The sequence below is a fragment of the Tenebrio molitor genome, chromosome 5, assembly GCF_963966145.1.
Source record: "Tenebrio molitor chromosome 5, icTenMoli1.1, whole genome shotgun sequence".
In the NCBI taxonomy this organism is placed as follows: Eukaryota; Metazoa; Arthropoda; class Insecta; order Coleoptera; family Tenebrionidae; genus Tenebrio; species Tenebrio molitor.
In genome coordinates this window covers 21,800,454-21,820,410 of record NC_091050.1, presented here as the reverse complement: position 1 = coordinate 21,820,410, position 19,957 = coordinate 21,800,454, and the positions used below count along the sequence as shown (strand labels likewise).

The 19,957-nt window shown below is 33.8% G+C and overlaps 1 protein-coding gene and 1 long non-coding RNA gene across 3 annotated transcripts; both read left to right on the top strand.

Annotated features, from left to right (window-relative positions):
• The first annotated feature begins 355 nt into the window (after positions 1–355).
• Positions 356–1,287, top strand: LOC138131287 (uncharacterized). Its single transcript, XR_011159752.1, has 3 exons — positions 356–539; positions 592–976; positions 1,027–1,287. It is a non-coding gene; the product is annotated as an uncharacterized lncRNA (long non-coding RNA).
• Positions 1,288–7,876: 6,589 nt separating this feature from the next.
• Tap42 (immunoglobulin binding protein Tap42) lies at positions 7,877–9,291 on the top strand. 2 transcript variants are annotated; one of them, XM_069047837.1, is made up of 3 exons: positions 7,877–8,035; positions 8,152–8,292; positions 8,347–9,291. In XM_069047837.1, exons 1-3 carry the CDS (start codon positions 8,033–8,035, stop codon positions 9,256–9,258), a joined length of 1,056 nt encoding a protein of 351 aa, XP_068903938.1. In that variant the 5' UTR covers positions 7,877–8,032; the 3' UTR covers positions 9,259–9,291. The 2 variants fall into 2 exon arrangements, with proteins under 2 accessions (XP_068903938.1, XP_068903939.1); XM_069047838.1 differs by having other exon boundaries at positions 7,879–8,292.
• Positions 9,292–19,957: the final 10,666 nt, after the last annotated feature.

Here is a 19,957-nt window from a genome sequence, read left to right as displayed (position 1 = left end):
GACCAGCAAAATTAAGTCGTTTGATTTCGCATTGATATAAAATTGATATATAAACGATCTTGTTGGTTGAGGTTTTACTTTTAAATATTCTTGACGCAAGTGGTTATCAAGAGTACACGTTTTCGTGTAAAATACTGCAACTGTAATATTTTCATTCATTTTATCTTTTATTCGTTAAGGTACTTCATTAATTAGAGCATAATTTCAGGGCACAAAATGTTACTGCTTGAAGAATATATTTCAAATTTTACGCGCGGTAGGTACTACTTTCTCTGCGTAGAATTTAGTGATTTTTATGTCAACCAATCCATAACCAATCTCTCACTGGAAACTGGATAAACTATACAAAACGGTGCAAACGGGCATAAAAAATGTATCGTGGTATAAGTTGTGAATAAGATCATTATAACTAAAATTAGTCTAGTCTGTGAATCTTATTGTCGCCATTGGTGTTACTCCCTTTTTTTTTTTTATGCACTTTACCCATGTAACTTTTTAACTATAATTAATAATGGAAGATTATCCGCATTTGGCCGATGGTAGGTGGTAAAACATTAAAATACAATTCAATGGTTTATTCTTATTATCTAGATAGACTACCAGCGAGTTTACCTTGTGCTAGCTGGCAACCTGAAGTTGTTGCTCATGCCCGAACAGCATTACAAAGATTTTGTCCGGTAGGGTTTGTTGTTGAAAATGTGTCGGCGCTACCTTCAACTAACAAACCATTCTGTCGGTGGTATGCTGAATTTCGCACAAGTAACTATTTATGTTTACCACCACCGGGAGAAGAATTAAAAGCTGTTTCAAAGAAGCTAATGCGGTATAAACCAGTAAACTCCAAATTTCTGAGCAGGCATTTAGAAAGTCCATTAGCTATTGCAATTGTCTATTCAAGAGATCCTTGTCCATGTGCAAATGGTTTGAATTTTGATAAGGCCACATTAAGAGCAAAAATGTGGCCAACTGGAAAAGGGTAAACATTGATTTTACATTGTTCTGAATATATGTATTGTTGTATTTCAGGTCGAATGAATCTCTCTCTGATCTCGATATAAACAAGTTATTTGAAGAAACAGTATGTTTGTAAGGTTATTTTATATAAATGTTATACCTAATTATTTTTATTAATAGTTTATATTTTTCTATACCTTGTTGCACTTTTTACACACTTCTTGGATGCAAACCAATTCACCCAAGAAGTATCTTTATAAGTATAAGTATCCCAAGTTTATCTTTATAATCGTCTGTTATTTGTAATGTAAATAAATGTATTTTCACAATAAACGTGTTTCTGTAACACTATATGGTAACAATATAACTATTTTATTAACCAGTATAGAAATTACTGATTAGCTTATTTCTTTTTTCTACTAGAGTTTGGAAAACTGGCATATTTGATTACTAATTTGAGTTAGGAAAAGTGGAATATTTCCTAACAAGTGCGGAAATAATATTTTTGTGCTGCCGTAGTTGCAAGTGGCATTTTAAGTGGACGATTAGCGTGCGGCCATGGAAATGAGAAAACTCTAGTGCTGCAATGGACAAACAAGAAATCTAAGGCAAGAAAAAATAAACTAATTGTGGCGAATCAAGTATTACTGAAAGACAATTATGTCTCTAATGTTATAAAACAAAAGGTGCTTCGTAAATATTTAAAAAATGCTAAAACGTGTTAATTTTATGTTTGGGGGGTTTATTTATAAAAATTTCGGTTGGTGACCTTGCAAGCTATAAAGTTGCGTTTGAATTTGAAATTTGAGCACTGACAGATTGACATTTGACCAACATAAATTTGTTTTTTGTTCGACACTGTCAGAATTTGAGAATTTTCGCCTGTGTGAACGGATTTTGATAAATTTGACAACTTGTCAAAACGAAACGTCAAGCTAATTTTAAAGATTTTTAGCGATTTGGAGCCTTTAAGGGGCTCGTCGAACAAAAAAACGTTGTATTCAACTCATTCTTGTGTAATTTGGGCTTTTTTGGCACTCGTGGACCTTTAAAACTCTCGTTTCACTCGAGTTTTAAACTGGTCCACTCATGCCAAAAAAAGCCAAAATTACACACGAACTCGTTAAATAAATAACTATTTTTGTTCGACACTGTCAGAATTTGAGAATTTTCTCCTGTGTGAACGGATTTTGATGAATTTGACAACTTGTCAAAACGAAACGTCAAGCTAATTTTAAAGATTTTCGGCCATTTGGAGCCTTTGGGGGGGCTCGTCGAACAAAAAAACGTTGTATTCAACTCGTATTCGGAGATAGGGAATTACAATGTATTTTTTCTAAAGGAATATCTCTTAAACGGCACAAGCAAATTCAATGCGGTTTTTTGCAAACCAAAGACAATAAATAAATGTACCTAGTGTTCTGATTGTTTAAAAAAAATCGTATTGAATGTAGGACTTTTGATTTTTTAAATGTAAAAACATTGAAAAAATTCGTTTCTTTTTTGATAAACAGGTGCGTTACTTTATTTTCGACAGCATGCTGCCAAAGTTAATCCGTCAAAGCTTATGATTATTTTTAAATTTGTTGACAAATATCCTATACTTGGGCCAACCAACAGATATAGTAATAAAACCGCCCCCTAGTGCCCGCGTATTTTAAATAGCAGCTTCCAATTGGCTTATTCAAAACGTGCGCAGATTTTCGAAAGCCTGATGTAAATCCACAAAAATTACTTTACGGCATCCGGCATCATTCGTTTTAACCTCGCTTCGGGAGTTTGACCACGTGTTTATGTTTGTTTGTTTTCCTTGGCATTTTTCGATTTGTATTACAAAATAGTTTTTTTTTCAAGATTTTTGGTTCTCTATTTGTTGGTAAGAACCTGCTTCATTGTGAAACAGGCTTCGGCGTAGATCGTTCTACGCAACTAGGCCACATCCCCTTTTTTTTATTACTATATCTGTTGGTTGGCCCAAGTATAGTTCAACGCGAGAGCTATGCTTTTACTATCTTCGTCCTACAGTCTACCTGTTTCTATCATTCTATCCAAAGATGGGCCCGGCCGCTCCGTCAGGGCATTGTCTAAGTCAGGGTAAAGAAGCGGTAACTGGTATGTCATAAATCAAAATCAGTGGGAATTTCCGAAAGCTGTAATTACAGTTACTTTACCAAATATGAATGAATAATTCGTGGAAACTTAGGTAGCTCTAGGGTATTGTAAAATTGCAACACCTTAAATTTTGTTTCATTTTCATATACAGGGTCTTTCACAACTCGCGCCCTAGAGAAAAAGTGCACCTGCCGCCGACAATAAGTTGTCAAAAAATAAAAACAAAGTATTTACTACTACTTTCATAACTGAGTTACAAGACTTATAATTCTACCAATCCCAGAAGGGCATCTCAAGGTGTGATGTTATTTCAACCAAATAAAGCCAGTTGCTAGGTTTCAAAAATAATACCATCAGCTACAAAAAATGTTTGGGTTACTGTAATTTTGACACTATTAGATTTGACTTTTCCACGGCCTCCTAGATTCATAAGAGACTCGTCTCTTATCCGGCCTGCCGCACTCGTAGTTCTAAGCATTATTATTGTTTTATAGACGAGTTTTCAACATTTTTCAACAGTTTTAACGCACACATACATCTGACACTTTTTCAAAATCTCAAATCAAAAAGATTTTTTGTGAACGGTAAATTTAATTTCAACAATTTTCTTTTTTATAATTTTTTTTTATTTGTCTGTGAGTGCAAGTTACAAAAATTTACAATGACAGGAAGTTCTAATTTTTAATTAAGTGTCTCACTCACATTTTACCATAGTGATGGATAAATGACCGGTCATTTATTTTTGGTCAAAGTTGACCGGTCCTTGATCGGTCAATTACCAGTCATTATTGGTCAAAAAATAGGAACTAGTTAAACATCACAAAATGATTCTTTCAATGTCAAGGATTATTTTAATACCAAATAATGGTTCTTAATTCCATTTTTTATAAGATTTATTGATCGATAAATTATTCTTCTAAAATTGTGTAAGTGAGGTTAAGTTTGAATTGTTTGAAGTTATACTTTGTTTTTTCTTTAACATATTTGCTTGAATTTGAACTTTTTGTTAATTTAAAACGCTTTAAAACTTTCAACACAACTGTGTGTGTGTATTTTCAGTTTTTTAGTTTCTTTTAAAATACTTAAACATTCGTTTAGAATTTTTTCTAACACTAATATCTTATACTGTTTCCATGGTGCATTTGAGCTTACACCTTATGTTTCCCATAAAATACGCTTTTCTCTATAAGACACGTCGTCAATAGCAACGTATCTTATAGAGTCATAAAATACGCTCACACATATTATTCAAGTGACATTTTATTCATAATTTTTACAGTAATTATCACAAAAGTGAAAAGTACAATTATTGAATTGGAACTGTCACATTAGCTTCGTGCTCTTGTTCCTAACATCTTCTTCTTTAACTGCTGTTTCATCCAATGCAGTGCCCGGCCATCGAAAACTGGCAATCTTTACATTTTCTTCAAATGATTCTTGCCGTAGTGTGAATTAACTTTTAATGAAGTTCTACACACTTACCTCATATCAAGAAAAGCCAAAATGACATCTTCCGTTACCTCCGTGTTCCGTATTCCGGCCTTGAAACGAAACACAACTTTTCGTATGCACTTTTAGATTTCACTGGTAACAAATTGCCCCTTTTTTCTTATTTCTTCTGGAACGTTTTGCCACATTTCAACGATGAAAATTGTTTTTTTTCCAAATTTGTTGATATTACCTATTACCATAGTACCCACGGTAACCTCCGCATTTTGTGTATTGTGACGCGCCTCGAATAATTTCTGAATTTATTAAAATTTCTGATAAGATGTTAGTGTTAGAAAAAATCTTGAAGACAACGCGTGTTTTATAGTTTAAAAATCTCGATCTATTAAATCCTCGCTCCCTGCGGTCGCTCTGATTTAAACTACGATCTCGATTTTTAAATCGTCTATAAAACACTTGTTGTCTTAATAGCTATAAAAAAGTAGGTAAGTATTTTATGAAAATAAAAATATATTGTACTTATGTCATGTCAATCAGAACAGACAATCCAACATAACCTCATCTCATCAGTCAAACAGTCAACATATCCTTTAATATTCAACATTATAAGCGGGAAATTTAAATTTTAAAAATGACTGGTCAAATTCGTCAAGTCATTGACAATTATTGACCGGTCAAATGGGTCATAGACTAAGTCAATTACCGGACCTCACAACACTATTTTACCATGAACAGGACAATGAATTAGTGGATTTCCCGAAAGATTGAGGCCAAGATATTCTTCAAAACAAAATTTATATTTTCCTTTGGAATGCTTGGTAGAATTTCTACTATTATTGAAATTATTGTAAATTGTATAGTTTGCGAACGAGAAATTGGAATTTTAGCTTCTTTACTTGCAATGGGTAGATTGTAAAGATTATAATAATGAAGGTTTACGATAGTGTAAGTTTATCTACCTGCTAGTTACTAAAAAGGGATGCCGAATATCGGCAAAATGCAGATTGTTTGTACCTCCTGGAATGAACTGCTCATAGCCGTAAATCTTTATTATTATCTATAATGTTTAACCTTCCCAAAACCCATTGCAAGTGAAGGAGCTAAAATTCCAATTTCTCATTCCCAAACTATACTAGACCCACAAATTGATCATTGGGGTAACTTAGCCTTCCTCTATCTTAGTAATAAATTAATTCCAGTAAAGGGATTTTCTTTTTCGAATTTGAATCTTGTAATTGTGACAAGCAATAAATAATCACATCCATGGACTGCCTCCGTTATTTTCATAATTAAGTAGCCACATAAAAAAGCTGTTGCCGCCGTCTCAATTTGAAAATTGGTACTTGGCAAATAAGTAAAGGAAGACAATTTTTCTAGTTTTTCCAGAGAACTATCTTGCAAGGTGACTGAAATATTTACATTGGTCCTTAAATTTTGGAATCTTGGTAACATTTTACTACTTGCATATTCTGCGGCACTCATGATATTACCAGTATGATCTCTCAGTCCTATCTTCTATGCCGCATTTAAAGTGATATCATTGGGTAGATTATGATAAGAAATGTTAACTTTATGTCGTGAACTAATACAACATTTTTTCTTTGTTTGTGGCATTTTTTAAAGTTTCGACTGCACTTAGTTTTTCAAATTGATAATTTTTCGTATCCCACCTCCACCCGCCGGCACGGCAATTTTGCCGGAGTACATACACTATTACGGATAATACTATCAAGTAATAGTGCAGTGCTTATCAACATAATTACCGGCGTCTCGCCTCCACATTTTGACTTTTTTGTGTTTTATGTTCTGTGTCAATGTTAAGGAATTTCCTCACGATGTGACATGAGTATAATAATATACCTTTTTGAATTTCAACCACCAATGTGTTCTCTAAGTCCAAAATTTTTAAATTTTTAAAAAGAGATTGCGGTACTATTCCTGTTGCTGAAATTATAAATGGTAAAATCGAATTTTTTTCTAAATACCAAAGATTCCTCATAGCAACGGAGAGTTCTAAATATTTATTAATTTTTGTATTATATGTCTGTGTTATATTGTGTGAATTTGGAACAGCTATATCTAAAAGATATGCTTGCTTTTGTTTTTTATTTAAAATAATAATGTCTGGTCTGTTATGCTGAATGTGAATGTCAGTTAAAACTGTGCGATCAAAATATAATTTGTAATTGTCATTTTCTAAACAACTTTCTGGTTTATAAATGTAATGTGGTTGTGTATCCTTTAATAAATTGAATTTAACTGCTAAATTCATGTGTATAATTTTTGCGAATATATCATGACGTTTTTTATATTCGCTTTGAGCCAAAACGGTGCAAGAAGAAATGATGTGTTCAATGGTTTCCCCTTCAGTTCCGCAAATTTATTATATAAAATGTCATTATTCATACGTATTTTTAGTTACATACCCTACGTTACATACACTAATATATGGGTCAGATTAAAGTCGCTAGATGGACATACTATACGGGGAATTTTCAAAAACAGACATTTATCGAATGCGACAGGCCGGATAAGAGACGAGTCTCTTATAAATCAAGGAGGCCGTGATTAAAAGTCACCCGGTAATATCGAAGGAATTACTTAAGTCAGATGGTAATACGGGGTGATCAAGAAGGACTGTTTAAGTTGGTAACACTGGATCGTATAACAGGAGTAACTTCCGGTTGTTGGTGGCTTGTCGTTGTTAATGCTATACCTATATCAGATATTTGTAAAATAAACCAACAAAACATATCCGGCTGCAGTCTGCAGTGTTATAAATAACCGAATTAAAAAATTTTCTTAACTGTACTGTCAACTTAAACAGTCCTTCTTGATCACCCGGTATATTATGTTATGAGGAGCAAAAATGAAGTTTTATGTGCTGCAGCCAAAGCACATAAAACCATTTTTGCTCCGACCTCCGAATAACATATACTATTTTTTCTTCAACCCTTCATAACAAATTATTTAAGACATGTTAAGAAACCAGGTAGGAATTTCAAATGATTTACCTAGTGTACTTTACAGCCGCTCATCAGCGGAGATAGGTAATAACTTCACGGATCTATTCACGGACGCTGGTCAGCTCGTTAGATGCCATGACCTGTGCCATGACAATGAAGTGACACTTTAGCATTATCAATGCAGCTACAGACTGCTGCAGTGCAATGTCATATTTTACCCTCTACGTATTTTACGGACGTTTGAAGAAAAAATGTATTTCCTTTTCTTACACTTTTTGGCTGATATAAATCGTAAAAAAAATGTGTATCACAGCGCCACTGCACTTGAAACTGGAACTAATAAAAAGAGGTGGCTGTGTAGGGTTATTTAGTTTTTTCTGTTTTTATTACGTCAGTTGCCTGTCAACTTCTCAGTTGCGATGTTGCGCATTTGTGGTCCAAGGTTGAGAGGTTAAATCGAGTAAAGAAGCGATCAAAGTGTATTACAGAATGAAAAAGATGTAAAATACTGTCAATAAAGAGTGAAGTGAATTTAATAGGTTAAAGTTTGAATGGTAAATTATTAAACTCAATGTAATCACTTTTGTGTATTGGCAATTCTGAACTTCTGACTTCGGAGTTGTGTTGTGTGTGACATTTGTCAGTTGATGTTTTGTTTATACTGTTTTAGTCAAATTCTAAAAATATGGCAAATTCAAATGAAAACGACGTAAATCCTGTTGAAAGTCTTTCCTCTATTTTTAATGAAGGCTTAAATTTATATAACGAAATTTGTAACAGTAATGAACCTACAAATAGTTCTTCAGTGCAAGTATTTATGGTATACATTTGTTAATTTATGCATATCTAATTCATTATTTTCCAGCAAAACGTTAAAAAAGCAATGAGAATATTTGAAGATGCCACTCAATTAGTATCTTATGCTGGAATTTTTAGTAGTAATGAAGGAATAGAAGAGGTAGCAACTAAGGACTTGCAGTATTTCTTACTACCAGCTCTGCTGGGCTCGTTAAGTTTAAAATTGACGACTGGTCAACGCAAAGATATCATAGATGTTGCAGAAGTTTATTTTAAAGATTTTCTAAAAAGAACAAATGACTATAATTTGAGTAACTATGAGTTTAAAGAAAAGCAAGAGGAACAGAAGGTACCTCAGACTGAGTTTGATAAAATTGCAGTATCCGTAAATACTAGAGCAAATAAAATTCAAAGATATAAAGAACAAAAAGAATTGAAAGCTAAGTTGATGGATTTGAAAATGAATATGGATAATGAACATGCCGATGAAGAAATCAAGAGAGATTATTTTTTGACAATGCTCAAATCATTCATACATGAAGCTGTAGATGAGTTAAACAGCATCGAAATGGAAAAACCTATTTTAGAGTATATGGCTAATGTTAAGAGGGATGAAAAACCTGAACCTAGGAGACCTGTTACTCCTCTTAAACCTATCATTATTACAAAAGATGCACTCCAAAAAGAAGTTTTTGGAGCTGGCTACCCATCATTACCTACAATGACAGTACAAGAATTTTATGAGAAGAGAGTTAAAGATGGAATTTTTCCTGATCCAAATAAGCAACCTACAGGCTCTATGAGCTTACAGCAAGCTTCCTTGGCTGGTGTAGAACTAAACAATGAAGAAAAAGAAGCAGAAGCGCTAGAAACAGTTGTTGAAAGGGATGATTCAGAGTATGTGGAAAGGATGAGGCGCATGGATGAATACAAGGATGAACATAGAAGAGGATGGGGGAATCGCATGAATAGAAGTTAATGTTATAATGTCTCAAAAATAAAAAAATTAAAATAGAAGTCTGTTGCTTTTGAATCTATTTAAATATTCTAAGTTGGAACAAACAAGCTTTTAAAGATTGTTAATGGATTATTTTTATAGCACCTACTCTCGTGTCAAAAATGGATTACTCCCTAGGATTTAGGGATATTCGTTACTAGGTTGCCATAAATTTGGTTAGGTTGGGTTGGAGGCTATGTGTTTTCTGGTGAAAAACTAAAGATATCCCAGAAATGTAAGACAGCAAATTAATTGTAACAGTTGCAAATGACTAATTTCTCGCTAAGTGATAGATGATTTTTCGTTTCACAATCAATTTTGGTTACTGGCGGCATATTTATTTGGATTTAATCTCTCAATTCAAAGTAACCAACCTTAGGCATTCAAAATAACTTTTGAAAATTCTAGTTACACACAACATGAAAAACGTTATTTCCCTAAAAGTTCGAATTCTAGGGAGTAATCCATTTTTGACACGAGAGTAGTAATTTATCTCTTGTGTAGTGTAGGCAACCCATAATACACTATTTGTCACGTAATTCGGAATGATCAAGATGGACTGTATACGTTTTTTTTTTATTATACCTGAATCATAATCCCTGTTTTTGACACTAAAATGCGTGCGAAAAAGGGCCCTTAAAACACTAAAGCTTTAAGGTCGCTTAGGTAACAACAAATTCACCTATATTTTGAACAATGGTAAATAGACATTTATACACAATTTATGATAGCAACGAAACAACAACAATTGACCATTTCTGTATCAACGATTAATGACACAGATTACTTCGGGAAAGGTATTTCAATTTACTTTTTCTACTTCCTTCTCTAAAGTGTCACATTTTGCACTGACAAATAGTGTATAAAACGTCACTTTAAAAACGATTATTCGTTAGTCACAACTTGGTGTCCATTCGGGCGTTTTCGGCATATTAAACACGCTCGAGTTTCTTTAAACACGGCTTGAATTTTTTGGACATATTTAGCTCTAGATCAAGTTGGTATTTTGACGTTTATCAGTTTCGCATCCGGCGTGAAAGAAAACGTCATTGCAGTGGAATAATTCGTTGTATTTTTCAAAAATGGACCTGAAGCCACCAACAGTTTGTATCCTGAAAAATATATATATATGTATTCCTATTTGGTATGTTCATTTAGTTTGTATGTTTAAATTAACGTTTAATAAAAAAGTTGCTTGTTTAGTTTGTGTGTTCCATTTGTTAATTTGGTCGTAGAAAAAGTATAGTATTCAACTCGTTTATAAACTTCTCTAGACACTTGTTTATTAAACACTCGCTCCGCTACGTTTCGCTCGTGCCTAACATAAAACTCGTGTCTAAAGTGCCGTTTATAAATCTTGTTGCATAATATACTATTTTTTGTTATAATTTTTAGATTGTAATGCAGGTATACCTAATAGAAAATAGCGTAAAGTGCGTCTATCGATATTTTGAAACGACTTTTTAAACACTAGTTAACATTTTGGGTCGTTTATGATGGTCTCATTACTAGGGGATTATTTACCTACCCCGTAACAAAAACTCTCGATGGTACCTGCGGATTATTGAGGATCGGTTACTCACTACTTTTACGACAATCTTTGTTAGCTGGCAATAAACCACTGAAGGAAGCAAAGGTCGTTTTAAAATATCGATAGATGCACTTTAAGGAACCCTTCTGATAACCTGACTACCTGTTCCTAATCTGTGCGCAGTTCGAGTGCCTCCCATTTTGCTATATATTAATAAATATAAATTAACTCTTCTTCTACTGGCCTGATAAATTTACTTTAATTAAGGTGAATAAACCGGGCCTTAATGAAATAATTTTAACAAACGTTCAAAGTGGCCACCCTCTTATTCCAAGCAATATGCCAAACGATTGTAAAATCTTTAAGCCTTTTTAATGACATTAATGACAATTGTTTTATTAGAGGTTGTTTGGATAGGTACGTTGTAATTGCTTGTATGCATTGACATGTTTTTTTTTTTTTAAATTGAACATAGGGTTAATAGTAATAGTGTTGATGTTCTGGGAAATAAAATCCTCACTGTATATAATTTATTGAAATACCTGTTGGAAAAAACAGCTGTAGTGCAAATGACTGACCTATTACGTACTATGACAACTCATATGAAAGTTAAGGTTGTATCGCACGTTCAAATGAAATCCTGGGCTGGGAAGGCGTTGGAAACCGGAATTCTTTGGAAATTGGAATTTAGATCATCAGTCATCACTCTCAATAGTCTCAATCACTCTCAATCATACAACATCAGACCTGATTTGTTTGAAGATAGAGGGCGCCATCTTCAAAATTACCGAAAGTGTTGAAACTTACCGTAAATTACCGTAACATTACCGGTAATAAAACCAAAATTACCGAAAGGGATGAAACTTGCCGTAGGTATGTTATCATTGAGGTCAATAAGAAAACACTTTTGATTTTATTTCCGCTTTGGCTTTATTGGTTTTTCAAACACAGAGGTTGGATCTTGTCTCTCTACGATTCAAGATGGACTTAGTCGGACTGTCGCGACTGTCCCCTCTCGTCCCATTCGCGCCTTCATCACTCCTCTTCCTCTTTTCCAGTCTCTTCTGCGCCTGCGCCCTTGAGGTGCCCCATTCGCGGGAAATACGAAATACAGCGGACTTGCTAACAGGTATATTACCGTAATACAGTTGGCTTTAAAAAAAACAGGAAACGAAATTTGACCTAATGGGAATTGGAAATTTAATTTGTCAAGTTGTGTCTGTTTGACATTAGTATTTCTGACATATAAGTGCAGTTTTTCAACCTAAATTCTAAAAGGCCATTTCAAACTATAAAAATTTAATAAATAATAAAATCTTACAGAACTTTTTCTGACAGTTTCCGTTTATTTTTTGAAGCCAACCGTATGTATGTACAATGCAATCGAAAATACAAAAACAATGGTAATTGTCACTTATAATATCCCTAGTGCATTGATTATTTCCGGAAATTTTTTCGAATGCATTTCTAAAACGTATTAATTAGCCCGAGTGGAACACGAGGGCTAATTACGTTTTGGAAATGCATGAGAATAAAATTTCCGGATATTAATCAATGCACGAGGGCATATTCGGTAAGAAAATCGCAACGACACGGACATTATGCTTTTTAAATTATAAATTTTTAAATCGTACGACACTCATTAAGAACCAATAGAAAAATTAGTTCACGAGCCATAACCAAGACAACAACAAAATAAATGATTTTGATTGGCTGAAAAAATTTCCACTTATTAATCACAGTTAGGTTGGTCTACCTACAAAAAATTTCCAAGAAATTTTTTTGTTGCCATGGTTATGGCTCATGAACTAATTTTTCTATTGGTCATCAATGAGTGTCGTACGATTTTCATTATTAATTATTGATTATTAAAATTTGCTATTACAATATGTTCACTTTAGAGCGTAGAGGGCTTTAGAGCAACAAATTTTCATTGTCCAGTATTTCTTCAGCAATAGAGAAAGGTCCTATTCGACACCTCGAGTTTTTGAGGAATTTCAACAAAAGTTTCCCGACTTTCAAAGCACTTAACCAACAACTTGCCCAGAAAGTCTACAAATGCGTAAACATGTTTTTCATGCCGCCGGCCGTTATCGACGGTTTTGCATGATTCAAAATCCGCCGGGAACGTAAAATTCCCGGCCTAGTACTTACAAAAGTGACCTTGACTAAAAATTCGCTAGAAAATGGGCAGGCAGCATTGAATATAGCCAACGAACTCCGTTTCGGCTCAGAGACGCGAGAGTCGCGGGTTCGATTCCGCTTGTGAAACAAATTTTTTGCTTTTTAAAAATTATTTAAATTTGTCGGCATGAAAAATTTTGTGGATTACACGTCCAGAAAATGTTTTGCGAGTGCTCGTGTTGCTTCGCCTCGGCTAAACCGCCTTGGCTACGCAATATCATTCACACTCGCAAAATATCATTTTCTGGACTTGTGATCCAAATAACTATTTGGGAACAGGTAGTGTTCTGCGCAAAAAAGCCAGTAGACGACCGACAAAAAGATCAGCTGAAAATATTGAAGAGGGTGAACAAAGAATCATTGCAGAGATTAACCCAAGAAACTAACCTATCATTTGGAACAGTTGGTTGCACAAAAAACGGGAACTGTCAGAATAAAATTGATTGATTTTTTCAATTTTTCCATAGTGTGAAACGGTGTGAAACCTTCTTACGAGAGATAGGTTAGAATTAACGTCAAAATTCATTGACATTTTTAAAAATTATTTGATAGGTATTGTCAAGTAAGACAATTAATTTACAAATGGACAAAACCAAATTTACATTAGGAAAAAGATTTGCACTTTTTTCTCTATCGTGTGTCTGTTGGGCATGAAATTACTCCTTGACAATAAGAGCCCCCACAACCGACGACAACCTCTCTGGATAATATTGATTGATCGATGATGGTTGGATCGATTTATAAACAAATAAGCGGCGTGCGCGTGCTCCGTGGTTACCGTTGACGTTAAATAAAGGTGCGGGAGTTTTAAATCTCATTGTTTCATTGCACTAGCTGAGGAAATTCTTTTACTACCGACAGGTCACACAAAATTCTTTATGAAAATCAAGATTTCAACATTCTCAAAATCACTAACCTAACTTTTAAGACTGACAACCTGTTAATTGAAATCTCACGAATTGCCAACTGAAATGTTTGGTCAATGCCAACTGTAATTTTTTTTTTTTCGATCTCACGGTATTACCGGTACTTTACCGGTAATAAAACTGACTCTCCCAACACTGGTGAAAACCAAAAGCTTGGAATAATAAAAATATGTATTTTCTTTTTCGTTTATCTTTTCTTGAAGAACTTGGACAAGCACATTTTATTTTATAGTAATTAACGTTATAAGTCCGGGAACTCATAGTTTACAGTACGAGTTAGACGTTTAAGGACGAGGCGACGAAGGAGCCGAGTCTTGAAACTCGAAACGAGTACTGTAAAAAGAGTTCACGGACGAATGTCGTTATGTATTTTATTTCATCCTGCCTCAAATTTCATTTGAAAGAAACATTGAAATTAATTTCCAAATAATTCAACAAAAGCTCCAAATCTAGTCACATTTTTGGAACATGATTAGCAACGGCTGTTTGGCAATTGTTTATTTTGTTGATTTTGTTGAAATAATTTAGTGCGTCAAAATGACTTGTAAAGCAAATCCTCCAGAAATTGTAAGAAAATCTGCAGAAGCCTGTGCCGACTTAATACCTATAAGGCATTCACGATCTTTTTGGGACCGAGTTGGCTAATTTTGTTGGCAGTATTTCGGTGATAGCTAATTTCCCTAAAGGAAATTGAAACTTTTTGTATTAGGTTAGGTTGTTTTCAGTTTAGGGTTATATTTTCTGAATAGGTACATTGTTGCCGGATCTCTTAAATCTGGTCTGTCCTTTTTAAATTAAATTAAATCGTTTAATAGGAATTTTTTATCGTAATAAAATTATTTTGGCAATTTTGACTGCTCCTTTGACGGAAATTTAAATTATTTTTATACACTTAATAAATCATTTAGTTTCTTACGAATATTAAAATAATAAATCTGGCAATGCGGTGACAAGAAAATGTCGAACAGACACTGACAGAAAAAAAAAATGCATCCGTTGCATCACTGAATCAGTTAGTCCAACATGAAAAGAAAAAATCATAGCCAACTCGGTCCCAAAAAGATCGTGAATGCCTAATAGCAAGTCTGGTGAAAGGTATCAAAAACAATTCAGCCATTTTTGTAAATGGAAATCAGAAAATAATGTGAAGAAAATTACGGAAGAAGTTATGCTGGCTGGCCTATTTTTTAGACTTGGTTTAAATGGTTGTATTATTTTATTTGTGAACTAACGTTTTTAGTCTGAGAAAGTAAGTACATCTTCTTTGTGGCCGAAATAGTTAAATTGTTAATTTGTATTTAGATGTATGTAGTTTTGAATAAAACATTTCTTAAACCTGAATAATTGTTATTGCGATTTGTGCGATTGTTACTTTTGTGTTTCCAATAGCAACACTTAACCGGCGTCCGGCCGTTTTTTGCGTTTTCCCGGATTCAAACTGATGACGTAAAGTATTGAAATTTGACACAGGATGAAATAAATAAAATAAACATTTTTCAATAATTTTCATTTTTCCGCCTTTTTCCCTTTGCGCACGATGACATCATTACCATTGCTATCCCTAATTTATTTTTTAGATATGTAGGTAGTCAATTAAAATATGATTTGTGCCCATATACCATTGTAATCTTTGCACTGATGGTTCATGAGATATCGATTTTTAAATGTGAAAACAGGATGACAATTAAAATCCAATTTTACACTGAAATTGGGCAATTTCCAAACGAAATACATTTTTAGTGCATGTGCAGGTATCAATACCAGTAACGTAGGTAATGTTATGTTGATATTAACAAACTAAAATAGTAAATTCTCTATTCAGTTAATCTAGAATAGTCTAAAAGTGCAAAAGTTGATATGACGCGTGGAATTACTCATGATTAAAAAAACCCACCTGATTCATAGGAAGTTAATAAAGTCAATAAATGTATTTACACTAATTAAAAAACTAACAAATAATAAGACGGGTTGAGTCACAATAGGAAAATATAAGTTAATAATTAACGTGACCTTGCGAATTTAATGTATGTAACAAATGATATCAACTCTTACCCAAAGATTTTGACATCTTATGTTGTATTTAGAATATTATACTCAATAATGTAAGAAGTCCCACGGCAAAAATATGAACTAATGGATATTTATGGTAATGACTTAAAAACTTTCAAGTAGGAACATTCAAAACTATTTTATTTGACATCCACTTTTCATTTCTGTTACAAATCGAAACTTTTATTAGTGTTAGCGCCATTTACCGGTCAGCCTGTACAGCACCGCGGATATTCGAAACCCAAGACTAAGGTCAACGCCAATGCATGGGTTTGCAATATCGAAAACGGGAACAGGGGAAGCAGTGCGAATTGAGATGCTTGAGACGTTAGAGAGAGAGATGTGCTAATTAATAATTGTTTATTGTGCACCTCATGTGTCGATTAAAAATTGTTGTAATCGTCCGATAATTAAAAATTGTTATCTTGAGAAGGGTATTGCTTTTATTAGATAGCTCAAAATTTTTATTTTTAATGAAATTACACATGCGACTGTCACGTTTGGGATGGGACTTCTTACATAATATACAGATGTCCCAAAAATGGCGTACTAACGGTGCATTACGGTGTAGAAGAGATTACCGAAAACGTCAGAAAAATGTTAAAAAAATTCTATTGAACTTATTTGCTGATTTGGCGGTCTTTGAAAGTGGCACTTAATACGTCAATTATTTTGAAATATAGGTACAGTTAATTTCAAAATTATAGAGTACACCTAATTTTCTACAGTGTAAAATGCACTTACATTTTTTGTCAATGATCAATGTCAATTTTGACAAACAAAATATCTAATCTAACGGAAAACGCGAAAGTGCTCATTCTTTCCAAATTAGAAGAAGGGTGGTCGATCCGGAGGGTAGCCCACTATTATAACATAGCCAAGAGCACGGTGCAGATGATAAAACAGACACTATTATGGTGTTCTAAAATATCAACGACATTTTATGTTGTCAAACTTACCTAACCTATATAAAAAATATGACATTCAAATTTCAAAAAGGCACCTTTAATTGTGGAAAAAACTGTAATAAATCGACTTCTTGATTTTTGAGGTGTACTCGATAATTTTGAAATTAACTGTATGTATGAAATTGTCATGACAGCTACCTCTAATCGTATATATTATCACAAAGTACAAGATCACTCATCACCAATATTTAATTCTACATAATAGAGAATTTAGAAGCTTTAGAATTCGAAAAATAGTATATTTCAAACCAAGGTAAGAAAGTGGTTTCTTGCAGACCGCAGGCAAAGATTATAAACCGAGTCGTAGACGAGGTTTGTAAGTGCCTAAGGTCTGCAAGGACACTTTCTTAACAAGGTTTGAATACAATTTTTTTCCCTACCGGCACAACTTTGTTGAAAAAAGTAAAAAAAATGGTTATATTCGTGATTAAAACGAAAATTTTGAGAATTGAATAGTAGGCTGTGTTATTTGTTTAATTAACTTGTCATCGCATTTGAAGATTTGAGGTTTGTTCGAAAATTTGATATAAACAGGGTAAAGTAATCTACCTACCTAGCTTATCTGTTTATTTTCCAGATTATATGATTGACCTACCAACTTACTTCATTGAATTGGCTTTCATTTATCAATAACTTATTTCACTTTTGACACTTTTGACACTTTTGACATTTGTATTTTGGTACAGTTTTACCATAAACATTTCATGATTAACTTTCTTACCTTAGCGAGAAAGTTGAATTTTCTCACCTCAAATGAGGTATCCACAGCCTACATTTCTAACCGGTAGGGAGAAAAATATTTTAAATCCACTACGGTAACATTGCAAGGTAAGGATGTCCGAATATACCGGTGTCCCAGAACTGCAGCATGATATTTTAATAACGTATTCTGGAGTAAAAATCAAGACTAAAATTGAAAGAAAAAATGTCGAGGGTCCTATAGTATCTATACTGTAAGCGATTTTCGCTGACCAATCATAAGACCATTGTTAATTGCTTTATTAGGTAAGCTCATTACTTTGTTTCATTTCCATGGATTTTCATAATACGATAAAATTCTTTGAATTATTTGGTCCGCTGTAATCGAATAATAAATTACATTGTGACATTTCTTAACGTCATTTTGACAGTAATATTTTTTCATAAAATCCAAAAGTGAACAGTTTTGAAAATGTTTACCGCTGCAGAGTACTATGATATGCTCATAGTTTATGGAGCATGTGGTTAAAGTGCTTACGCAGCCGTAGAAGCTTACGCTGCACGTTTTCCTGCAAATGTATTTTTGCGTTTGGTGAATCGCGCTAGGAAGTAGGAATATGGGGAATTTAGTACCTCAAACTAAAGGAGTTGGTGGTGTTACGCGAGAGGCTCGCACTCCATAAAATGAAGAGGCTGTTCTTCAGACTTTTGAGGAAGACGGAACGTTAAGTATTAAAAGCGTCGTTAGTATGTTTGACATTTCAAAAAGCACAACACGCTTATCATTATACGCGTGTACAGAATCTCTTGCCTGAAGATCTTCCTCTCAGAGTGCAGTTCTATGAATGGTTACTGCAACAACATGAAGCAAATCCCAACTTTGTAAAAAGTATTTTATTTACGGATGAATGTTTTTTCTCAAGAAACGGAACATTTAATTCATAATTATCATGTATAGGTAGACGAAAATCCACATCATGCAATTCATGTTAATGCATTTCAACATCGGTTTAGCATTAATCTGTGGGCTGGGATTTTAGGAGATTCATTGGCAAATGTTGATAAACAAACGATTATCAGATAAAATATCGACTGTAGAGTTTCAGGTTGGTCCGTTTGAATTTCCTCCAAGATTAAATGGTGAAGTCTATGCCAATTTTCTTAATGATGAATTGCCTGATCTTCTAGGCGATGTGCCATTGCAATTCTTGGCACATCCCTGGTTTCAACACGATGGTGCTCCAGTGCATTATACAACTCAAGCTCAACAAGTCCTTGAAAGAAGATATCCTGATTCTTGGATAGGACGTGGCAGGCCAATAAATTGGCCGGTTGGGCGCCTGATCTCACACCTTTAGACTATTTTTTGTGGGGTTATATTATAGCAACTACAGTCGGATTACTTAATATACTTTAAAACAGGTTGAAAAAAGCTTCACACGATTGGTTAATTTCAATAGTTTACCATTTAAATACCCTACGGCCCTCGACATTTATTCTTTCAAATTTAGTCTTAATTTTCACTCCGGAATACGTTATTAAAATATCATGCGGCAGTTCTGGGACATCCGGTATCTTTGTTTGCATTGTATTACCGTTAATAATAATAATAAAAATTTAACAATGTTTGTGGTGTAAATTGTTTATTTACATAAAGGTAAACAATAGTTAACAAAGGTTTGTTGTGAGACTCTTGAGGGAGTTCGAATTGATCGGATGATCATCAGGGGTAGGGCACTCTATTAGACGACCTTGAATCAAGTTTAATATTTTTCGGCCACTACAGATGGCGCTCAGATCAGAAACAAAATAAAAAAATGTCTACTACCAACACAATTTAGTAATTCCTATGGTTGGTCATCCTGGATAAATCCCCAATCGCATTCACTTACCTAGTAATTCCCAGAAAAGTGTTGCGACGCATGACGCAATTTAGTGGATAGTGGAAAAATACTTTTGGACAATTTGTAAAAAAAATGAAGCCGTGTTGTGTACCCGGATGTGAAAATGGGTCATATGCATAAACCATTAGCAAATGCTTTTACTTGTATTAGTAAGAGATAGAAATACATGGACTCTATTAGATAGAAAAAGACAAATACATAGTATAAGCAAATGCTTATTCTTATTCATACTACCCATTATTCCAAATCGCAGGTAGGCTGTAATAGAAATAGTTATTTATGTATCAAGGGCATTATGAAGATGTTTATGTTTGAGGGCAACCAGTTTTAAGGTGCCCGACCGCCTAAACATCGAGTAATGCCCGTGGTGCATACAACGTTTTATGTTTCACTGCATTTGAATTTGTGAACATTTAAAAA

What these genes read in the sequence shown, in the direction of transcription:
- Tap42 (XM_069047837.1), top strand. An exon ending in CAAATAGTTCTTCAGTGCAA is followed by an intron (nt 8,293 to 8,346) that starts GTATTTATGGTA and finishes ATTATTTTCCAG; the next exon opens with CAAAACGTTAAAAAAGCAAT.